The sequence below is a fragment of the Staurois parvus genome, unplaced genomic scaffold (assembly GCF_062004578.1).
Source record: "Staurois parvus isolate SC_StPar_1 unplaced genomic scaffold, SC_StPar_1.0 ptg000229l, whole genome shotgun sequence".
In the NCBI taxonomy this organism is placed as follows: domain Eukaryota; kingdom Metazoa; phylum Chordata; class Amphibia; order Anura; family Ranidae; genus Staurois; species Staurois parvus.
The window spans coordinates 4739798-4764145 of NW_028318025.1; the positions used below are offsets into that span (position 1 = coordinate 4739798).

Below are 24348 nucleotides of genomic sequence, written 5' to 3' on the forward strand. Positions count from 1 at the left end.
TTTTGCCTTTCATTTCTATTTTAAACTGATTGGGTTGTTTTACAAGGTTAGAGTTCACATATTCTTTAAAGCTTATTTTAGATTTTAGTGATTGTGTTTACATATGCATTAAACTTCTCTCAAGGTGGGAGGGACAGACCGATGTTTTGTGTGCATAAATAGATTTACAAAAGTATTTGGATAATTAATGGAATAAGAAGAGTTAGTCTCATTCCATTGTATCTCTGCTCCGCAGTGGCTAAATCAGCTGTTGTAGAAGATGTTTGGTCTTTTAAAAGTAATTTACATAAAACTGTGTAAAAATTAACAAAAAAACTTACATTTATATATTATTCAACCTATGCTAAATTAAAGTACTGTGGATCAAAAGTGTGCTTATATCATTTATTTCCCAGCACTTTTTATAGCACTGACACATTACACAGCATTCTAAAGTGTACATAGACCCTTTTACAACAGACCAAAAGACCTTACAATCTTGTGTCCTTGCCACACGTATTCTATAGTTTGGGAACAAGCTGATTAAACTGACAGCATATTTTTGCATGGTAGGAAGAAACTGAAGCACATGGAAAAAACCCACAAACAAGGGAGAGAAAGAAAACTACTAACCACTTAGGCAACATTGCTAATTATTGTATCTTTAATACTTTAGCCTACAGCTTCAAAATGGAGGCTGCAAAGCCCTCTGTTGAATTCTCAGTAAAGGTAGGAATGGGATGATGAAGCCAGCGACAACAAGAAACTCAGCATTTTAGCCAAGCTCACTACGGGTAACGGTCCTGTTGGATCAGGAGAGATCACTGCTTCCCCTCACCCCTCTAGACTTCAAGGCAGTAGGTAGGAACCAACCACCAAAACTGAGAAATATATCTGGATATTATTGTTCTTGATATATAAAATATATGTCTCTAACCTGATTTGTGAGCTGTTGGTAGGTGTAACTTTTTCTTTAATTTCACTACTGCAACCCCCCTATTCAATTAAGCTTGTGGGGAGCAAGATGTTTTTGAATATCTTTCCTACTCTCAGTGAATCTTTGTAAATCTAATCCTGTCAGTAAAATACATCTATTTTTGATAGTTAAATTTGCTTAAAACTATTTGTTAGAAACTACACAAACAAGTCTGCATGCTGTACCAACTATTTTTATCATAGAGAATTCCTTTGCTGATGAGAGTAATAAAAAAATCTTAAGTTACTGGACATTTAACTACATAAAAAAAGATAATTTAGTGTTCATTTTACAAACTTGTACTGTAAACCAATTAAAACAAATATGCTGGTTTTATATTGACAGAATTATTGCTTTCTGGTTTGGCCCCGAGCAAATAGTATTCTGTTGGGACGATTCAGAATGAATCTGTATTAAATCAAGGTTTATGTTTGTCTAAATTTTGTGTTTCTTTACCAATAGTCACACGTGAGGAAAAGCAATAACATACAAAACCAACTTGATTATGACCACAGCGCAAACTTACCGTAACCACATACCTAGCTAACAGTTCCAATTAGACTAACATTTCATATTTTTCTTTAGCCAGAGAATACACATATATATTTGCTATTAACTTTCAATTCAAATAAAATAGAGGGTCCATCTGGAAGGAACATCATTAAGCAAACTATTCTGATGAGTGTAGGGGGCTGACCCGGGATCTCAGGGGGTCCCTGGAGCTGAGATGACTGACAGTTGCAAAGACAGGTGTAAGAGGTAATGGCAGGTGATTGAACCTACTGAAATTGTCTCAAATAAGTGCAGGTCCTGGATTCCATAAATTCTGTATATTAAATACGATTTACACTTTTTGCAAAACAGGTAAAAAAAACCTTGAACTAGGCAGTGACGCTTCATAGTGAAGGAGACTCTTCTACTTTACATTTCTTCTAGCAGCTGTCTAGAATGTGGTCCTATTTAGTTTAAAATGATGCAATTCCTGTCCCATTTTCAATTAATTGAAGTTTTCAAGGAACAAAATAGATGATAAGCAGAAAGCTGCAAAGCTCCAGCAGCTCAGGAGCGCCTCATCAGGTGATAACATAGTATAGAGAAGCCCCCTCTTCAACTAAAGGAATTTTCTATACTTTTACCCAAATAAGAAAAATGTGAAATGTGGAAATTAATATAAATCGTGCATTCTTTTATGCATTAAGGCCTTCAATCTGACATATTTCCTTGATGTTCAATTTCTTTTACATTTCCAGAAATATTTATAGCAGGCATTGCCTTCACTTATATCATTCTTTTGTAGACATTAAAGGGTTTTTTTTAAAGTTAAAATCACTGAGATCATACTAACTATTTCTATATACAGTATTCCCAACGGTATATGGACCAGGAGACAAAGAATGTCCCTGTTGTTTCTGATCTGTCTGAGATTCAGTTTGTTCTATCAGTTATAACTGGTGTTCTACAAGCACCATTCTGTAAAAGTGGATTATCTATAGTCTAACAAGAAATGTCAACAACAGTGTACAATACAGTCTGCAATAAATGGCAACCCACCATGTTACTATACGAAGGGTCATAAAACAACTTAGGAGGGGTGAAGGTAATTCTCTGTACTCCTGTTTTTAGTTTGACTTGGAAATGTCTCTAGACACTGCAGAAACCATGTCTGAATGCCATGATTTACATGCTGATGGTAATGTTTTACATGGGAGAGTTGTGCTTTAGGGGTTTATTTACTAAAGATGGTTCACTCAGAATCTCGAACAAGCTGAGGTTAGAAGCTGATTGGCTACCATGCACAGGTGCATGAGATTCTGAGTGAACCAGGTTTGGTAAATCTACCCCTTAATGTCGTGTCACTATGAAAAATGTTAAGCAGTTCCCCCTAATGTTTTTGATGTGCCACCACTACTGCTTCTTTTGCTAATTGTATACATTGGAGCAAATGTGTAGAGCAAACCCAATGGGAAACAAGTTAAATTCCCAAAATGGCATTTGCAGTTGAAGAGTAGATAACATCCTTGAAGAACAGAAACACTTACCTTTAACACTATATAGCATTAAAGCATTACAACACTTCTGCTGAAAAAAACTACCCAGTAAATTATATACATTGCAAAAATTTTAGCAAAGTTTATTGCAGATCAATAACTTTTTCTAGTCTGAAGATGGTTATTTTTTTTACTAGGTCCTTTCTCTAACTGGCTGAAAGCAAGGGAGGGTCTACCATACATATCAGCACCTGCACTACCACAGCACTGGATGCATTCCTTTATCCATTGTAAATCTTGGAAGTATATAAGGAAATGCATCTTCCAAATCTTGGTGGACTTACAGGAAAAGCAATTAGCCAATCACTGGAGCTACAGTTAGATTTCAGGAGCCCTACTGTATACACAAAAGCCAAAACACCAATTGGGCCTGGTTATTGGATGTTCAGACTCCAAGCCCTGCATTGTGAGGAGGCAGAGGGAGTAATACATATTAATCCATACCTAGAATGAACACACATTTTTGTGGGCGGAGGTGGTAAATCAAATGGGGGAAGTGAACAAAGTTAAGTAAATGCTCTTAAAACCCTCTACAGTAAAGGGAACCTTCCTGTGGGATCCCAGGAAAATGTTCTGCTGCAATGTTCTGGATGATATTCCTATTAGGTTTGGGATCTCAGGGGAGAGCTGAGTGATAGTACCAGCACCATGGAAAACAGGCCACTAATTAGGGTCTTAGGTAAGTTCTTTTTTTTAACCATTGTTCTTACATTGGGAATGGGGGGCTAGTAAATATTTTCATGAAAGATCTGCTTAAGAAAAGGCTGCAGTCTTGGGACTGAAGGTTGCTGTGACAGCCTTGGGCTGACCCTTGTAAATGAGTTCACTAATTCACAACGTGCATTTGATCAGAGCCTGTTGGGGGAGAGATCCACTTTACCCATAACATGCAATGCCATAAAACTGAGTAGGGTGACATTTAGTTAAGTACAGACTCTTCATTTACTTCAAGTATTTATTTCTGTTCAGTTAAACACAGAGAAAGTCAATATATGTTTGCTGTGGAAACAAGCTCATTACTTTCAGTGAAGCATGAAATTTCTCTGTAAAACTCCTCAAACATTAGTAGATATCTGTCCACAGTAATGCTTAACTTGGTTTTGATTTTGAAATTAATTGATTAAATTGCTGTTTATTTACACCAGGTAGGCAAAATCTGAAAACTGATTGTTTAAAAAATATTTCCAGCTAGAATTTCAGCTCTTTTAATGGAGTTGCTGCCTTCTGGTGTAAATTTATTCCCAGAATGTGTGATTAAAAGTGTAAGATGGGTGTTTAAAGCAAGATGTCTTCTGATTCACTGGATGGTTGATTCTCAAAATGACAAACTGATAAAGAGATATGCAGGCCAATGCATATAATGCATATCTGGAAAATACAGAAAAATATAAAAAATGATTTGTTCATGTACTTAACATTTTCTATAGTCTTTTGGTATAAGGATGTTATCAATACAAAAGCCAAAACCTAAAACAGAAATACACTTTCTTAGTCAGTGTTAACTATTTTTAATCCTCATGCTGCCCAGCATTAGTAAATAGATTGGAAGGTATATTAAATTTACTTGTTTCACACTTTTTAAAAAAATATTTATTCAGCTGATTCCTGGTTTCTGGCCAAAATGATGTCATACATCCCAGGAGTCTTCAAGGGCATTTTTTTCTTTCATCTGGAGGATGTTTTTTCTCAGTTAAGCACACCCTCCTGCCTGCATACCTCAGCTAAAGACAGATGGATTCCAGGAAGTAAATGCTGGATGAATCCTCTGCCATCACTCAAGATAGCCATAGCTAGAAATGCTAGGGGGTGTTTTTTAAAGTGATTTCTCAACAAAATAAAGCATGGAGACATGGATGGGTGAATTTGCTCTGAATATCAAAGTTCAGTTAAATGGTGCCTTCAGTTCATGGTGCTCAGATATAGTTTATTTCTACTGTAAAGTATTCCTCTTCTGAGAAAAATGAGGTGGCAACCATTGCTGGCCTCTTACTGAAATTGATAATTGCTATTTCTGGTATTACTACTCAATACTTTCAGAGTCACTAACCTAGATTAGGTATGCAACTAATGAAGCCAGAATGAAGTCAAACCCTTCTGACAAAAAGCTATACCTCGAGGCTACTAGAATTTCCAAAATAAAACTTTATGAACCTGTCTTAGTACAAATTTCCTTTAAAGTTTGTCAGTCTGCTTAGGAAACCTGTGTAGAAAATTAAAGGTAGAAAATGGTAGATTGCCAATCTTTAGCTGCACAAAAACTAGTTGCCTGGATGTTATTTTGTTTGCCAACCATCTTTGACTTGGAATAAGTATGTATATGAGGACTATGCTTTGCTTCCTACTTATTTTAGGTAAGTGTTTCAGAATAAACTGAACCCAAAAGTTCCTCATGATAGACAAGCAAATATAATTTTCAGAATGAAGTCAGCAAATGCAGATCATTTTCTCTTGTGATGTTTCCTTTAAAGCCACATACCAAAGGTATCGTAAAAATCAAATAGAAAATGGTTAAAGGTGATATCCGAACTAAATAAAAATGTACAATCATTCTGAGAGCTCTCCACAGTTATATGAAGAATTTGCTTTTCCGTAGACCCTACCCATTTTCTTGGGAGCAAAACCCAATTTCACATTTTCCCTACAGCTCCATCTGCTGTTTAAATGTTATATTGTTATACCAGCCAGTTTAGTTGATATCAGTAAACACAAAGTACAGTCATAAAGTGCAAAGTACAATAACTCATACGGTATTCTACACTATGAAATCACCAATACGGCCATATAAGTGTCTACGCCTGTGTGAGTGTTATAATTGAGGTTTCAGAATTTAGTTTACCAAGGAAGTGGGATCAAGATCAGACTCACAGTTATTTACAAGGAATCTGTGGTTGGGGGAAATCCCTTTATGTCACTTTACTGGCTTGTTAGATGGAGCTATAAGCAGATAACACTTGTAAACCACAATATATGTAAGCAATGCACCACAAAGCTTCTAGGACTGTGAGCATACAACATAAATAGCAATCTTTAAATTTACATTCCCCAAACATGTAAACATAGCCTTCCCTTTATAATCAACTCCTTTGTCTGTTTCAAATGCACTCTTTTTTCCACAAAGCATAAACTGAGATTTGTTACTGATATGCAAATTCAGACTTTTTTTCAAAAGTCAACAACAGGTTCTAATCTTTCGTTTAACCCTTCTAGCATACCACTTCTGCAATGAGCACTGATATATGACTGTCACAAGGAGGGAAGAGGAGTCTTTTATATGTGAGCTATGATTGACTGTTTCACCTTCTCTATGGTAGGAAGGGCAAGATAGTGACACCCAAGAAGCGGAATGGCTAGGTCTCTGGAGTCAAAATGTTTCACTTGTGAGTTGTTTATAAATTGAATAGGTCATATTTTGCTGTAGGTTCTGTAAACATTAGCAAAGACGATGGGTACTTAAAGCGGAGCTCCACCCAAAAGGGGAAGTTCTGCTTTAAGGACTGCTCCCCTGCTCCCCATTAAGGATTGTCACATTTGGAGAGCATGGGGGCGGGAGCGGGTACCCGAATTTGACAGGTACCCACTCCCACTTCTGGTCCGATCACCTAGGGGATCGGAAGCGGAAGGTGTCCTCCCTCCCTCCCTGTAGTCTTTTGGGACACGTGACAGGTCCCAGAAGACTACAGGACCATTCACGAAGCGCAGAGCTACTTGCGCATGCACAGTGGGTACCTGGCTGTGAAGCCTCAAGCTATCACAGCCAGGTGCCCACACTGAAGATGCCGGCCTCCCGGAATACAGGACGGCCGGTGAATCAAGATGCGGGGGACACACCACGGGACTGAGGGACAGGTAAATGGAGTTTTTTGAAAGTCAGCAGCTACAGTTTTTGTAGCTGCTGACTTTTATTTTTTGATAGGTCGAGTGGAACTCCTCTTTAAGGGATCCATCTATAAAAACTGATGAAAAGGAATTTGGAGTAAAAATGGAGCAATATCAGTAATTTAGTATCCGTAATCAGTTTTCCATTTACCTGTAGAGGCAAAGCATACATTTATATGGCACTTTCTGTCAGTTCGGAAACTGTACTGTACCGTCAATTTACGCAGCGCTTTACATACATATATATATATAAATTTATGTCCAGAGCTTATATACACTCAATAGAAACTTTACTAAAATTTAGAAAGTTTGGAAGGAGAATCATTGGATGCACAATTTACAGGTGAAACAAAGTCTCTGTGTCCAGCTTAAAAATCTACAGCTGTTAGATTTTCATTCTGATCAACTATAGATCTGCCATTAGAGTCAATAGAGTCAGATTTACATGTAATTATTCATCGATAGCTTACGATAGACAGGATTTTCATAAACTAGAATATTGAATCATGTTGCCAACCATGACCACTGCAGAATTCAAGCATTTTTATACTTCTGTGAGTAGAAGAGCCCAATTGCGTGAGATTTCCCAGGGTACCTGTGCCCAGGATTCATTGCAATACCATTGCAGATGTAATTGTTCATAAAAGGCTTGCTTAATCAAGAAAACTATTTAAACTGCAAAAGCATGCCAAAATCTGATTGGTAGCTCTGTGAAATCTCTTAATACTGGCATTTTGTTTTCCAATGTGTATGAGGCAGCAGGGAGGGTATTCTAACATCACCAGCATAAACATTACAGGATCACCAGATTAAAAGCCAAATGAAGTGTAGTGGATGGGAGCACTACAGAGATGTCTCAGCAAGAAGACTGAACTCTCTTTAACAGATGGAAGAAAATAAACCTAATGAATCTAAAGATATTCTAGATAAAGGCACACTGATTAGCTCACTGAAATATGTAAACATTTTAAAGATTTAGGCCTCATCCTATCTTTAACATCTTCAACAAATGTACATTTGTATTAACTAAGACTCCACTTTAACTTAACTTATGTTCTTTGTGTAGAATTTACGAATGTGGTGCTTTTAATTCTACGGAAATATTGAAAGTAAAGTGGATCATGAAAATAAAGAGCAACACGGAGCCTTTGGCATTAATCTCACACTTTGTAGAGAATACTTAAATCTCATGTTTACCCAGCTGTATGAAAAGATCCTTACAGCTTGGAGCTTCACATCACCATTTCAGTGGACCTGGGAGTATCATGCCTTTTGTGTATAATCATATTATTGCCCATAAATTTACCTCTCATAATGCTTCATACAGATAAGCAAGTCAAGTGAATGAGCAATTAGTTGACTAACCATAGAAGGCCCATTTACTACTAATATTTGAAAAGTAGGGTTTTGTCTGATGAAGCATGTAATGTGCCAATGCTATGATTTGTCAGGTCTTAATTAGCCAGACAAATGTGAACTGCATTATGTAGCTTTCACTTCAAATTCTTGCCAAGCAGAAAAGTAGAGACAAACAATTAAGAAAATCAGAAAGCCAACCGTGTAATACAGTCTGTCATTCCATATTTGCTGTAGCCTGGCATATTCACACTAGCTTTTAAGACCATCCTAGATTATGAAATTGTAATTTGCACTATATGCAATCATGTTTCATTATGGGGCTTATGTGGCGTAATTGCTGTCCATGACGCATATTTCTCTGTGCTTCTGTTTTGTAAAAATGTATCAACAGTTTTCTCTGTGCATAGCCTAAATAGACAATACATCTCATCACAAACTAATTACAATTAAATATGCTAAAGTTTCAGAAGTGGGTTAGTGGAGAGAGTTTTTTTTACACACAACGTATTTCCTGTCTGTTAGTCTTGTCTGATGCAGGAATTATTATTATACTTTGTGTGAATCAATAGATCACTAGTTCTATGGGTCTATATGATCTAAACAGGAAAAAGAAACTAATTGAATATCTATCACAACATGACAAAAATGGAAAATCCACTTCACTTACTACTGTATTGGAAAAAAATAAACAAATAAAAGCATTAATATACATAATGTAAAATAAGTGGAAAACCTAGCCAGCCACAGATGGTTCGATTATCGGCTGGTTCAGAAGGGACCAGCTAAGATTCGAAACATCTATGGGCATGCTAGTTGTACCCAATTTGATTGTTGCACGAGTTGGGTATAACCAGCCTGTCGGATTTTACATATGATTATTGATATCACTGTGTTCTTCCAGCAGAAATGGAACCCCGTACCCCCCTGTGCCCCCCCTTCCCCGACGGGAGAACACAATAGCTACATAGGAAGAATGGATGGCCAAATTGCATGAACAATGGCCAGCTTAACCCTAGGAATGAAATATTCTGCCTAAAAATATATCCTTCCATACTATTATAAGCATTATATGCATGGTTCAACACCTACTCTCCATTAGACTAAAATTGCTGTAATGATAGACCCTCATCTGCTAAGGGTCTTTAAAATATTGCCCCAAACCCTGTCCCTTTTGGAAAATAAGGGGTTGATATCCTACAACTAGAGCGTTCAAAATCTGGTGTAGTTCTGAATAGAAACCTATCAGCTTCCAGGTTTTATTGTCAAACCTTAATTGAACAAACTGAAGTTAGAAGCTGATTGTCTACCAATAAACAGCTACACCAGATTCTCAGTGCTCCAGTTTTAGTAAATCTCCCCCATTTGTGCTGCAGCACAATGATAAGACCATTCCTATGCTTCAGCTCCTGTAAGTAAGCACCCACCGTTAGACTAACTGCACTCTACAATGCAAGAAACCTAAATTGCATTCCTAGCCCTCTGCATCTTAGTCTGGTTCCTAGTGTGCAAAAGAATATCAAAAGATAATATAAGGACAAATTAATGTAGTTAAAACAGCATATTAAATATTCATGTCATGATGTAATCATTTATACACAACTGGATTGTGTTGTGTTTTGTTATAATTGCTTAGACTTTAAAAATATAGGCATTATAATATGACATTGTAGTACTATTTAACGACTGAGTTATATCAGAGTTTGTATTACCTTACAAAATTGAAAATTACATATATCACCAAATCATGTAATCAATTGACAGAAGACAATTATATTTATGTTTTCACTTAATTTTTTCAAACATAGTCCTAAATGTCATAGAAAGAAAGTATTACTAATGGAAAGGATGCGTCCCAGCTGTCATTTTGTATACAGCACATAGACAAACCAACCCCCATCACATCATTTACCTGACAGCACTCATGCTGGTTAGTTCAACCCCTGTGACAATGAGTAAATGGCTTGGCACAGGAGGGGACTATAACATGGTTTTTGAAATGAGTGACCTTGGCAACTAGATAGTACACTAATTTGACAGTCAGTAGTTAGTTGATCTGGTAGAGCAGTGTTGTTGCCCATATGGTGGACCAGGAGCAAGATCGCTCCCAATAAAAAGAAACCCACTTAGAATACTGATACAAAACGCACCTAGTAACAATTGAGGGTTTTAAAGGACTACTTTGTTGCTCCATACAATAAATATCATGTAAATTACATTAATTACATGACAATGTTTCTCTGCTCCTCCTACAGAGGCAAAATGAAGATGCTATTCTCACTTAGTGGGACATTCTATATAGTTATTCTTTTTTACATCAAGAAGAATCCACTCGGAGTGACAAACACCATCATTTAAAACTCCCAATTGGAATCCAGCTAACTTATAGTTTACGAATTGATTCACCATCTTATCCACTCCACACAATTGAATACTAGAGGGATCTGGTATAAAACACAGCTTGAAATGTAAAAGTTAACTGAAGAAAAGGCCTGGAGTAAAACCATAATCATGAATAAATAATTTGCTATGCAAGGAAACAATTATCTTGCAAATGTTCCTCCACATTGTTCTCCAGGTTTCTGCCCTCTCCTAAGATGATGGAGCCCCCTTACATTATACAATAGAATCTACAAACAAGCCTACCCTTAAAATAGGGAATTAGGGGATCCTCTGCATGCACATTTTAGATACACAAGTATCCAGTAAACCAGCAAAATTTCAACACAGCAGACTGAAAACTCTCCCCCAGCCTACAATGCCTTCTCCTTCTTTTTCTCCAAATGTCCTTATCAGCATGTCCCTCAGAAGTCCTGGAAAATATGCAACCTGTCAAAATATGGAATCTAAAGATGCCAAGGATGATGTCCATCTCATTCAACATCTGGTGCTGGGATTTTCAGCAGAAAATGTGTAATAGGAAGGGGACAAAGATAGAGGCAAAATAAAAATATTACACAACAATTTTGCACTTTTTGAGTGACATGTAGCACACATGGAGTGCAGTTAACAGAAACATTCTGGGCATTTTGGCTACCTATTTTTTTTATTTTTTTTTACGTCAAGTTCTGATTTAAAATCTATGGTGTTTTAACAGTTTGCCATTGTTGCCCCATAAAAAACAGTCAAATCAGCATTTTCCTGGCAGTCATATTGTTCCACATAAAATGCTGCATAAGTATAAGTATATTTGATGGACATGAATAGGTTTAGTTTAGAGGCCAGCTTGGATCCCCTGCTTGTTATATAAGACATCAATATATTTTGTATCAGGCCAAAACAATCTTTACCTAGCCACAAGGCTTTTAAAATATAGATAAATGAATACATGTGAAAAATAAATGCTTAGCAAACAAAAAAAGTAAACTGCTTTATAAAGAACATTGCTTTCCATCTAACACGTTGCACTCATTCATAAATGGGAATGATTTTTACTACTTATTTGGATTTTCCTTATTTACTCATACTTCTCTAAACAAACTATTAAAATGTCTCCATAGCCAAACATTGAAATTTGCAATGATATAATCTCATAAAATATCATTTAAAATGAAAGACACTTAGGTGTGACAAACACTCACTTTGTAGTTACCAAAAGTTCAAGAATTTCCACAGGGGAATAATCCATCAAATTACATTTTAATAGCTATTTGGAAATAATAAGTTGGCATATGCAGTTCTTAGAAGAGGGCATTAGTGTCACTAGCAGTTTTAAAAAGAGAATAGATGAAAGTCCCTGAGCAAAAGAAGCTACCGTACATATTGGAAAAAAAAAAAAATACAGCAGGCAGTTTTTAAAGAATGCGGCCTGATAACCAGTCATATTGCAGCTAACATTGTAAAACTAGAAAAAGTCACAAGCGTCTTACTGGTTGCTTGAAACACTAGTCATTTTCTTTTTATTTATCATCCACGAAAATGACCATAGATACGTTTATTTAGTAAAGATTCTGTAAATGTTCTTTAAATATTCTGTTAATAAGAACACCATCAAAGCAGTCAATGTATAACAGATATCACTGACAGCAGATACAGTGAGTCATATTGGAATAATTTTCCAGCATTTGGAAATAATTTTCTGCAGGCACACAGGGCAGTTAAGATATCTGCTGCTGTTCAAAGCACAATTGATTAAAAGGGATGGCCAATTACCTTAAATTAGTTTTTTGAAACAATCAAAATTTGTTCACCTGTTGTTCATTTACATACAATCAGTTCATAAAGAATATTCATTGAATATTCAAAGAAAATGTGTTGACTTTCCAAAAATCATTTTGCTTTATGGCCAGCCTTTGCCTAATACCTAAGTTTACATTTGCTTTACAAGTGGCCTCCACCAGCAATTTATTGAAAATTTTCTGTAATTTTTTTTAACCTCACACTTGAAGAAGAACTACAGCTTTCAAAAAAAGGCTGTCAATGGTGTTATAACATTTACCTGTAGCTGCTGGATGCTAAGCAATACTCAGCATTGTCTGAATGAAAGTACTCAGTAAAGTATAGACTCAGAAAGTATAGACTTTTATAGAGTTAAGTACTGAAGCATAAGCAATTCACAAGGAACAGAAGCTAGAAGTAACATTTCAGCTGTTTTCACAGTGGGATATCCTGTGAAGGACACCGTGAAGGTAAATAAATTGCATGTCACATTTGCCTCCCACAATGCTTTAGACTTATGCTTCTTGGAATTCTTTATTTTATTATTCCATTTGTGAATGTGAAAGAAAGCTATGAAAATGAATGCTAAAGAGCATTCCAAAGAAGTATGCATAAAAGAAAAAGGGGACAGAACAACAGCTGATGGTTTGAATGTCTCAGGGAGCTCAGTTAGATCAATTACTAGCATGTGCAAGCTGGCTCAAACCACCCATAGCCATCTCAAAATTCTGGAAGACTTTGAGAACAGACACAGAAAGCTCATTCCTTGAGTTCATAACTGGAATAAAGATGCAGTAGTTACACATATTGGGGGAACTGCATATCGCTCATTTGTATTTCACGGTACAAAATTTTAAAAAAGCATGTAAGTAAACTCTATGGAGGTCAAGGTAGGGCTATTTGGCCAAAGCTTCAGGTGATATGTGGTGGGCAATGTTGCTTACCCCTCAAATAATATCTTACCTACAATGAAGGTTAAGGTATACTAAAGCTGGCCATCGATGGATCAAAATGTAGCTGGTTCAGCAGGGCCTGGTCATATTTCAATTTATATCTGGCAGCTTCCAGTCGACAGAAGTCAATCTAACAACTGGCTTCTGTCAAATAGGAATGCTGGAAGATTTTTCTTCATCAGCATCTGCAGCCAATAGGCTGCAGACATTGACCTTAGTCCGATGTCTAAGCAGAGAGATTTCCTCTAGCCACTTCACTGGTGTGGATGGAGGAATCTGTTGATTTATTTTAACCAATTTATGGCCACCTTTTTTGTCAGCAGGGACCTGAAGGCAGGAACATATGCAAAGAGAATCTGTTGCGGTTTGATAAAAAAATTAAGATTGTGTCAAAGTTATTCTTTCAGCCATCTTCAATGGGGTTCACTAACAACATTGCTTGCACATGACTGAATGATGGAAGTCAACTGAGTTTTATTACATTGAATAAGCTCTGTGGAAAATCCCCTTGCAATGTGAAGACACTATTTGCCTTTAGTAAATCAACCCCAATGAGCCAAGCAGGAGGCTAAAGTAAGAACTGGACAGCTTAGAGACAAAAAGACATACTCTACAAAAAAGATTTTAGAAACTAGGATTCAATGGTAAATTGAAAACTATGGTGCATATGCATCATATGATTAACCTTGCCTTCCTGAGGATTTATCCCCCTTCCTGACCAGGCCATTTTTTGCTTTACAGAGCTGAGTTACTTTAACTGACAATTGCACGGTCATGCAATGCTGCACCCAAATGTAATTTACGTCTTTTTTTCCCACGAATTGAGCTTTCTTGTCGTGGTATTTGATCACCTGTCTGGTTTTTATTTTTTGTGCTATGAAAAAAAAAGTACATCAATTTTGAGAAAAAAAACAATATTTTTGACTTTTTTGCCATTAACCTCTTCACGCGGGCTGCACACAAATGTGCGGCCTCCCAGCATCTGGGCCTAGACACCGAGCGGCCGCACATTTGCGTGCAATTAACAAAAAACATATGGCTGAGAGGGTGCACCCTGCGCGCTCACAGCACACATGTCCGGTACTCACGGAAAGGTCCCGGTCTGTGTTTTCGATCGGGACCTTTCCCGATCATGTGACCGCTGTGATGACGCGCCACGGCAGTCATATGATCCCTAAACCCCGCCCGTCCCACCTCCCGGCTTCTGAAACTCTTAAAGGGCTGGGAGGCGCCAGCGGGAAGGGGTTCAACATGTTCGGTAAAAAAAATGTAAAATTCAAATTTAGTCCAAAATGTATTCTGCTACATGTCTTTTCTAAGAAAAAAAATCCCAATATGTGTAAATTAATTGGTTTACGTGAAAGTTATAGCATTTACAAATGGCAGTAGATATACTGGGATTTATTTTTTATTTTTACTAGTAATGGCGGCGGTCAGCGACTTATAGCGGGACTTCAGGACTGCGGCAGGCATTCTGACACTGGGGGGAACTGACTTTGTGTCATTGACATCCCCAGTGACACAGTGATCAGTGCTAAAAAAAAAAAGGACTGACACTGTACTAATGGCAATGGGCATGAAGGGGTTAACATGAGGGGCGATCAAAGGGTTAACTGTATGTTGTTTTACATAGTGCTGTGTCCGTGTGCTTCACTGTGCACAGCCATCCAAAGCAGTGGGCACGAGTTGACAGGCAGGAGAACTGTTTCATTTACAGACAATTCTCTTCCCTGTTGGAGATGCTCGGCAATCATTGGGCACCGGCGAGTTATCACTGACTGGGATCCGGTGCTTGACAGCCAGGGCCACGAATGGCGGCGCGGGTAGGACGTGCAAGCCCTACCCGGACATACAAAATCACCTATATATATGTGATTTTGCACTCCCGTGCCACCCTGTAGCAGTATATCTGCTCTAGGGAGGTCGGGAAGCTGTTAAGCTGGTGTAACTCTGCCTGCAGGAACAGAGCAAAACAAAATAAAAATGTGCAAAATAATACTGATAAATACTGACCCAAGAAATATACTACTTCATTCTGGAAAAGGTGGCCCTGTTAAACATGGGAGGATTAAATACTAATGTAAACAGCTATTTCACATTTTGTATTTTTTTATTTTTTATCAACCAAAACTGTATGACATATTTCAAACATGTAATTTTAAAGTCCAATGATCCACTGTAGAATTATATGAGATAACAAAATTTAATTGTAGGACTTGCTATGTGGTAAAACAAAAAATGTTGAACATGGGGAAGAATTTGCAATGCACCTTATGAAGTTTAATCTGATGAACCCTTTGCTTTAGCAAAACCTCTTTCTACATCTCTACCTCTCTATCTCTACCTCTTTCTACATGTTATGCATTGACAATTTAGGTTTTAGAATCCCGGTTGTATGGCAAGGAAGAATTACCAAATTAAGTTATTGGAAAGATTATTTGGTTGGTAAATTTAGATGTATTATATAATCGTATTGTCTTCAAACTGGGACAAAGAGAGCCTATTTTCTATAGCAGTCCTTACATCTTATTATGCTAAATAATGAAAACTGCAAACAATTAAGGTTCAATTACCGAAAGACAAATTGCAGCTATTTTCCGCTTAAAAAACTCCACTAAATACCTTTTTTAGAGTTGAAAACAATGGAAATAAAGGAGAGGTTAGATTAATTGCAAGATTCTCAAATTCTGTCCTGTGATTATGAAAATGTTGTCAGGGTAGAAGTGGTTCAAGCCATGAAATCATGATAATCAGTTCTTGGAAGCAACTTCAAGTGCACATGCATCTTGGTGCACTGAGCTGAAAGATACATTGAGACTAAGGGAATCAGGGAATCAAAGCAGTTTTCCATTATTCAACCAGTTTTCAGAAAGATTAGGTATGAAGGCCAATCCGCACCATGTGCATTGGGCTGCTTTGAGCAGCCTTGCGCAGTGCAGTCCCAATGTATGGACAAGGCAAATGTCCTAATAGTTGACATCACATCACTGTGTTACAGTATTTTGCACTGAAAAAGAAGTAGGACATGCAGCGCTTTTTGTTGCATGTAGCAAAGCACTACACCACATCGCAACAAGTTGTGGTAAATAAATATAAATTTAATGTTAGTTTGAATAAAGTTGAACAAAAAAAATAAATAAATAAAATGTAAACAGTCTGATGTGCCATAATCAAAACATCAACATTGTGTCCTCCATAGCACACACCAGCAACTGCGATACAATGCTTATCAAGATGGTTGGAACTTTGTGCCCTGTCATCCATTGTTCTCTATAATGCATATTTACACTTTCAGTGATGTGCTAATCAAGTGAAAAAATCATATTAAATCAGTCTAAAAAAAACCCCATAAGCCCTCATGTATGGATATAAGGCTAGGCTTAAAATGAATGGATATTGGTATGAAATGCAACCAATCTGGGAATCGTTCAGGTCCACCATGCACTTGTGTGCACTGAAGATGGTTGTTCTGTGATGAATCCCTTTTGACCATATAGAATGTAATGGACCATGAATCTACGCTCATGTAAGGTCCAGGAAATATTTTTGTAAATGACTATGGGCGTTAAGTAATGTAGTAATTACACTTTGTTTGGTGCTGTCCTTTCCCAGATACAGTACTCTGGAATGCCTGCTGTAACTTATAGGTACCGTTAGTCACATGGCATCCCTGTGCATTCCTTGAATTAGAATAGTTGGTTCTACAGCCTTCAATTTACATAATGCACATGGACTATAAAAACAGAGTCCTGTTTTGCTTGAAGGAGAACTTGCATAGGCATGAAAAAAGCAAAAGGAAACATTGGTCTCTATAAGGAAGTTCAAAGAGACTTGTCTGGTTTACATGAGGTCAGACACAAACACCTACATGGGCTTCTAAATATATATGTTTAACCATAGTGTACCTTACTTCTTAAAGGAACTATGTACTGAAAGATATATAGAGGCTGCCATGGCTGACCTTTTGTTCTGAAAATGCCAGCTGCCTGGCTGTCATGCATAAAAGTTACTGGGAGTGGATATTAATAAAAATCTCCTTAAGGGGGGATACATAATGCTATAAAAACCCTACAGAGGATCTACGTTTTCCCCACTCTCCCCAATGCTGATAAAAAAAGTTTTGGCTGAAGCTGTATTTAAATAAGCTAAGGAGTGTCCCAGTTCACATGTGTACTCATCATCAGCCTCATTCACTGTTTGTCTTCAAGTGGAAATAAAGGCTGGAAAAAAATTGTGAACAGGCAATGTATCTTCTTCAATAAAATACTCTTGCCTGCCTATTCTCAATCCCCTGCTAAATGTACATGGAGCTACACATGCACAGATGTGTGTTTATTTCCTGGAAAATGCCAGTGTGTCAGGATGAATGACTCCCGTAAATGTGCAGGAGTGAAGCCGTTCCATACTGGCCAATCAAGATGGCCAAAGACCAGCACCTGTTAGAAGCTAAGGAGAAGATGCTGGTGCTCATGAGGAACCTCATGAGCGTCAGACCATTGGAGATCGGGTGAGTCTCCCTGACTTTAAATAATCACATCACCTTGTTGTTCCACAGCCGCTTCCAGAAATTACAGTTGAGGAGAAATATAGAGGAATTTTAATGGGAGGGATTTCAGTCAAACAGTTGTGTGAGTGCAGTGAACGTTTGGTTGTTCCAGGAGAACATGCATTCATATATCTTGCCAGGTAACATTTTTACTGACCAGGGCAGATGGCAACCTTAACTATACAAATCTGAAAAAGTCTAACGAGGGAAAAATAATTGTGTAGTGTATAGATACTGTACTTGCATCTCTAACTAGAAAAAAGACAGTCAGTGTCCGATTGTTTGCTATGATCTATATAACCTACAAAGAAGGTTTTGTATTGCGTTTTTATTAAAATATTTACAAGAACCAAGACCACAACTTCATAATGCACAGTGTGTGAGTGTTTTGTGTGATTAGGAAGTCTGAAACTGCTGTTAAAATTTGATAAGTGTTTTCACAAATCATTACCATGCTTGTCGTACTCCTGGCACAACTGCATATCACAATATAACAACTCAATTCAAAGACATATTTATTCTTGGTAATTTCTATCTGTTTTTTTTCTAACTTACATTGCTTCTGTCAAAGGTATTCATCAAACATATGTTAACTGCCTTTGAAAGAATGATCGTTGTAGGAAATGTATGGTTGCTATCCCAACATATCACACCTGCGATGTTTAGAGCAACACATTTCTGGTGACCCCACACTGATTAAACTCATCTGCTATAGAGATATACAGTATATCCAGCAGAGAAAGAACGTATGAGAATAGAGATCAGGGATAAGTATGTGTGGGAATCACTGTCTGCTTCAAGCTAGTTGCCTTCAACATCATGCTTAGCAATATTTTTACCAGTCAAATATATTTCGGGACAGTTGGGTGCTGATTTACTAAAGTAATCATTTTTACATATTTCTTTTAGTCTGAAGTTTGTAATTCACGCCCCTTATGATTTACATCACTTTTTAGTATGTTGGGGCTTTATAACTACAAGATCATGATTATATCCTGTTTATGTGTCAAGCAAGGATATTGAGTGTATAAAGTACTGGTGCTGAGAACCAAAAAAAATGCCAAAAATGTTTCCAAAGTGATTCCTGGCTCCTAACCTTAAAGTTATCCTTAATACAGTAGTAAACTCTTCAAACAATAGCTGGACCCCCTGCAGATCAATTCTATAATGTGCTAGCATGCACCTCATACTAGCACTTTATGACAGACTTACCTTTTAAATGGAGCCCTCCAGCAGCATGTTGTCACCATCGCAGGCACTCCTCGCTCAGTGCCGGTTCACATATATGCGGATAGGATGCAGTTTGAACCGCATCCAATCTGCATGACATGTAAAAAACATTGCTTCCTATGATGCCTGTTCACATATGTCTGGTGCACTGGCGATGTGGATTCAGTGTGGTTTGAAACAGAGTCATATATGATTTCTGAGCAGTGCTGTCCAGTTCAAGTGCAGATTACAGGCTATTGATTTCTTTGGAAACCGTTTCTAAACCGCATATGTGTGAGCAGGATAATTCTGAAAGCTAATCCTGTTCTGAAACTGATATAAACCTGACATGAACCGCTGAACAACTATTGTGTCAATTAGCTGTGAAACCTGAGCTTCAATCAACACCGCACATGTGTGAATCAGCTCTTAGTCTTCCTTTCGGGTTTGCGCTCTCTGGCTGTTCAAATGGGCAGGCCACAATGACATCACTCCAGCGCATGCACAGGGGAGTCATGAACATGGCGCTGCATTGACCCCACACTTAGTGAAGTCTGTAGCTGATGTGAATATCTCCTAAACAGTGCACATTTAGAAAATACATACTGTGCCTACAGCTAAGCCCGATTTTAAGCTTACCTGTAGGTACAGGTTTATAAAAAGAGTTTACTACCACTTTAAAGCTGATATAAAAGGCAGATATACAAGGCAGAAATTAATGCAGCCCTTGTATTTATTTATACAAAATCAAATGGATTTTATTTTAAAAGCAAACAGTGTTAGTACCTGAATTAAACTTAGTATGAGTCTTTCGCAGTATACTGAACAGTTTGTTCAGTAGAACACAGCAGAAAATCAGCTGACAGCGGGCTAAAATCAGCAGTCAGCTGACATCACAGAACTGCTCCAGGTTCTGGAAGGATTCCAAAAATAATGTCATGATCCAACCAGATGCCTGATTGGCAGTTGGATCAGCCTCCCAGTGTGCCGCTGAGAGCCTGAGCCAGCAGCTCCCACCCCCACAACTGCCTGATGCTCCAGCAAGAGCTGGAGGGGCAGAGCAGAGAGCGGTGACTGACAATCATCATTGTCTGCTCAGAGATGACCGAGAACTGAGCAATCAATGGTTAAATGCTCACTCAGTTCTTGGAGCTGGTGGGGGACAGTTGCATCACGGAGGTGAATATAGATGTTTGTTTTTTGTATTCCCACACCTTTTCCATTAACCTAAGCATAACCTCCTATAAATATGACCTAACCTTAACCTAACCATTAACATTAACCCATAAAATGACAGATGTAGTCTATTGGCTCCAATCTTTCACCACCAAAGTATATCAGCAAAGGCTACATAGCCGAATCCCTTGGCCTCAAATCCAACTCATTCAAATATAGTTATAACTTAGTTCCTCAGTCAGGCTAGGGCTATATGAAAAAAGGAATTTCTTGTTACTGAGAGAGTTAACCACTTGCGGTCAGTCATCTCATCAGCAATACAATTATTTCACTAAGTTAAAACCAACAAGAGGTCAATATTACCTGTGTAATCCTAGCCTAAGAGTCCATGGGATGATGAATAAAAGATCACTTATGGCCTTCAGCTCTGATGATGTACCCCAATTAAATTTCCAGGTCACTGGTCGAGTATAAATATTGGACTCCTACTTACTTATTTTCCTATTTAAGAGATGCTGTTATTGAAAATGGACTAAGCATATCATGTCCACGTCTTGAAATAATGCAGTGTATAAGACAAAAGTCTAACCTTTCCAATTCATTAGTCTTACCTAAAGACTCATGATTTCATACAGTTGCTAGGGATAGGACAACACTGGAAGACATTAGACTCTTGCTTGTCATACATTTTCCTCTCGAAAGCATTGCTGAGCTGCAGAGTCGTACTCTTTAACATTATACAGTGTTGTGATCAGAGGGTGTCAACTGTTATCTACAAGCACCGTTCACCTTTCTCTATTCCAGTTGCTGAGCTAGTGCCACTGTTGCTTTGCTTGTCAATTAATTATCTTTTAAGACTTAACAAAACACCCTGTTTATACACTGCACTCTTAATATATTCACTGTGATTAATTACACAAGTGTGATTCTTAAGGAGAGAATCATTACTCTCTATACTAGAGGGATTGGGCCATAATATTCTCCAGGGGAACATTTTCTGCATCTTACCTGTCTGTTACGTTCATCCATTATCCTCGTAATCTGAATCTTTTTTCTCCCCATAGTCCCCGTTTTTCTGTCTTCCCTCGTCCTTGAAGCAATGTATTTTTCCTTCCTCTATCCTTTTCACTTCTTTTTGTCAACACTTCTTTCACTTTCCTGTTACCCTTTTCAGTTCACAGATCCCGACATCCGTACCTGTTTGGATGAAATTGAAGAACAGTTTTAAGGATAAAGCAAGTAAAACATGAACACAATTATCACATGAAATCTATGCATTAATAAAATAAACAACAATCAATGATCTACAAAGGGCATCAACACCTGTTTTGGGAGCTATAGAGGCACTCTTATGAGTGATAACTAATACACATATGTGCAGAAAAGCTTCTTAAAATTTGCTGTTTTTATAGTTTTGCAATACACCTGAAAACCTCACTTGGTGACCATTAACTTCTCCCTTTCACTATGTGTTTATCAATGGAAAGGTTGTGGCTGGTTCAATGCGGTGATGACTTGGATAATGATAGGCAGTGCTTCCATCTCCCATCACTGATGAGAGATCTGCTTTTCTATGGGCAGTCTCTCCCTTAGCAACCAATCAAATTCAAGCTTACTCTAGTCTCAAGTAAAATCAGTAACACATTATCCCTTCAATTACTGACATACGTTTAATAAACAATAAAACCTATGAAGTGTCAGTAATTAAATGGATAAGCCAACAATCCAGTTGCTGGGTTACTGTGGTTTTTGCATACATTGCTGAGTGATTCTTATTCATGAAGGAAGGTTCTCCACAATTAGCAGTTGAGTTTCTGTGCTAATATATATATATATAAAAAAAAATTAAATAAAAAAAAAAAAATATGATTGTATGCATGTCAGAAGATGGGCAAAATATACTTCATGTCTGATTTTTCTGATGTTGGTACTATTATCAGACATCATTTTACTAACTTTAATACCTTTCCCCTGTGAGTTGCCACTGGGGGACAAAACAACGAACATTATCCAATGTCTCTCAAAGCTGTATGATGTAAATGCTGACATCCCTGATTTCGTTATCTGTTTTGTGGAGTTTTAGTTCATTTTATAGTAAGGAGTAGTGGAAATATCTTTGAAATAGGAATGAGACCCCAATATATACAATAACTCAGCTAGGAATTGGGGGTCCTCACTACTGAAGAGCCCTAGTAATATAAGGAACCAGAGGATGACTCTTCCCCCAAGACTTCACTTAAACCTGAAACAGCACATTTTAGTTGCATTAGCCTTCCTAAACTCTACTGCTACTAACACTATAAGCCCAATGAGGACTGAATGCCATTTGATCAGATATTAAATGACTAGTTCCATGCGTGCACGTGTATATGTCAGTGTGCTTGTGTGTATGAACAGGGCAGTGGATAAGGGGGCACCACCAGTCCTCCTGTACAGGGCCGAGGCCAGCAGGGGGGCCCAGGAAGCTGAGTGAATCAGATGTGGGCAGGGAGGGTGATCAACACGGCGGTGTGGCAATTACTGGAACCAATCCCCTGTATGGCTCTCTCTGCAGTACCTGAAAGTTGGCTTCTTCTCCTTTCCCTCCCATTTTCAGCTGCTGCAGAGAGAGCCATAAAAGTTATTGGTTCCATTAATTGCCCCCCTGCCACACCCATCACCCTCCCTGTGCACCATATGTTTCCCCCTTCTGCCCAGGCCTTCATGTGTGCCCCTAACCCTGCAGTGCTGCCAGGTTCCATCTTCTCCTTCCCACTGGCAGCTGCAAGCACACAATAGGATCCTTCAGAATAGAGAGTGGGGGAAGAGTCTGGTAAATATGTTACCAGTCACTTCCTTTCATGAATGAACACAATCAGTGAGCAGCACTGATCACCCACTGTGTTCATTCATAACTGAAGCAACGTAAACTGTGTTTTTTTTGGGGTGGGGGGGCCTGTCAGGTTGGCTGTATGGTGCCACGTGGTTTCTAACAGCAGCCCTGTGTATGAAAGTGTATGTGTGTGTATATGCACGCACACACATTTAGCTCTTATGAAGAGGGGACCCCCTTGAAATGTGTCAGTATTTGCAGAGCTGTGTGCTATCTTCACCAACATACAAGAAGTATGCATAGCGATTCTGGCATTTCTCCATTTGAATATCTATGATAAGCATGTCCTTTTAATTGTTGTGTGAGTACATTGACCTACTTTCCTTTTTAATAAATGGTGTATAAAGATAATGCACCAGGCCCGTGCATCTTTTCTCTGTTCTTTTATAGGTAGTGTGTTTAGACTACTCCATTCTGAGGAGAGCAGCAATGCTTGGTGACCATTAATGAGTAGAATTGGTGTGGATGGATCCATGCAGTTTGGAATAAGGAGAGTACATCTAATACTAGAGCATCGCTCCTGAGTGCAGAAGGTTGAACTTAGCATGAAAGTATGTGTGTGGTGGGAACAGATGTGTATTGCACATATAAACAAAAGTAGTCAGAAGAGAGGCAAACTTAGTTGTTCTAAGCATGCACTGCTTGTAAATAATTCCTGATCAAGACAAAAGTAATAATATTCAATGAATATACTGTAAGCAGGGGCGGACTGACCATTTGGAAACTCGGGCACTGCCCGAGGGCCCAGGGTCAGTAGGGGGCCCCATGAGATGCCCCTGGTACCTTTTTCATAGGATCTTTTGAGTTTGGGCAAGGACACAGGGGCCCCATGATCCCCTATTGCCCGAGGGCCCCATGTGTTGTCAGTCTGCCCCTGACTGTAAGTACTGTCCTCTTAAAATAGGGGAATGTATTGTATAAAATACAACCACAAGTAAGCAAATACAACAGAATAACCTTGTCCTGTATGTTACTTGAACCCAGATTAAGAAATCTACATAATAATAAGAATACAATGGATTTGGTTAAATATATTTTAGTATACACTTTAGCCTGGTCTCATCTCAACACTCATAGAATCTTAACAGTTCAGTTTGGGGTGGAATCTGGTAAACTGTATCGCCCACTTCTTTTTTTTAGCCTCTGGCACTTTTCTTAGCCACCATTGTGACCTCCTCTGTAATGTAAAACAGATTTTT

The 24348-nt window shown here is 38.1% G+C and overlaps 1 protein-coding gene across 8 annotated transcripts in view; it reads right to left on the reverse strand.

Moving 5' to 3' along the window:
- Positions 1–24348, reverse strand: part of MEF2C (myocyte enhancer factor 2C) — a 354593-nt gene that overhangs the window by 131518 nt on the left and 198727 nt on the right. For all 8 annotated transcript variants that reach the window (XM_089679647.1, XM_089679644.1, XM_089679645.1 and 5 more), the window contains one exon: positions 21286–21474. In XM_089679647.1, coding sequence (XP_089535773.1) covers positions 21286–21339 — 54 coding nt within the window. In that variant the 5' untranslated portion in view covers positions 21340–21474. The remainder of the gene's footprint in view (positions 1–21285; positions 21475–24348) is intronic.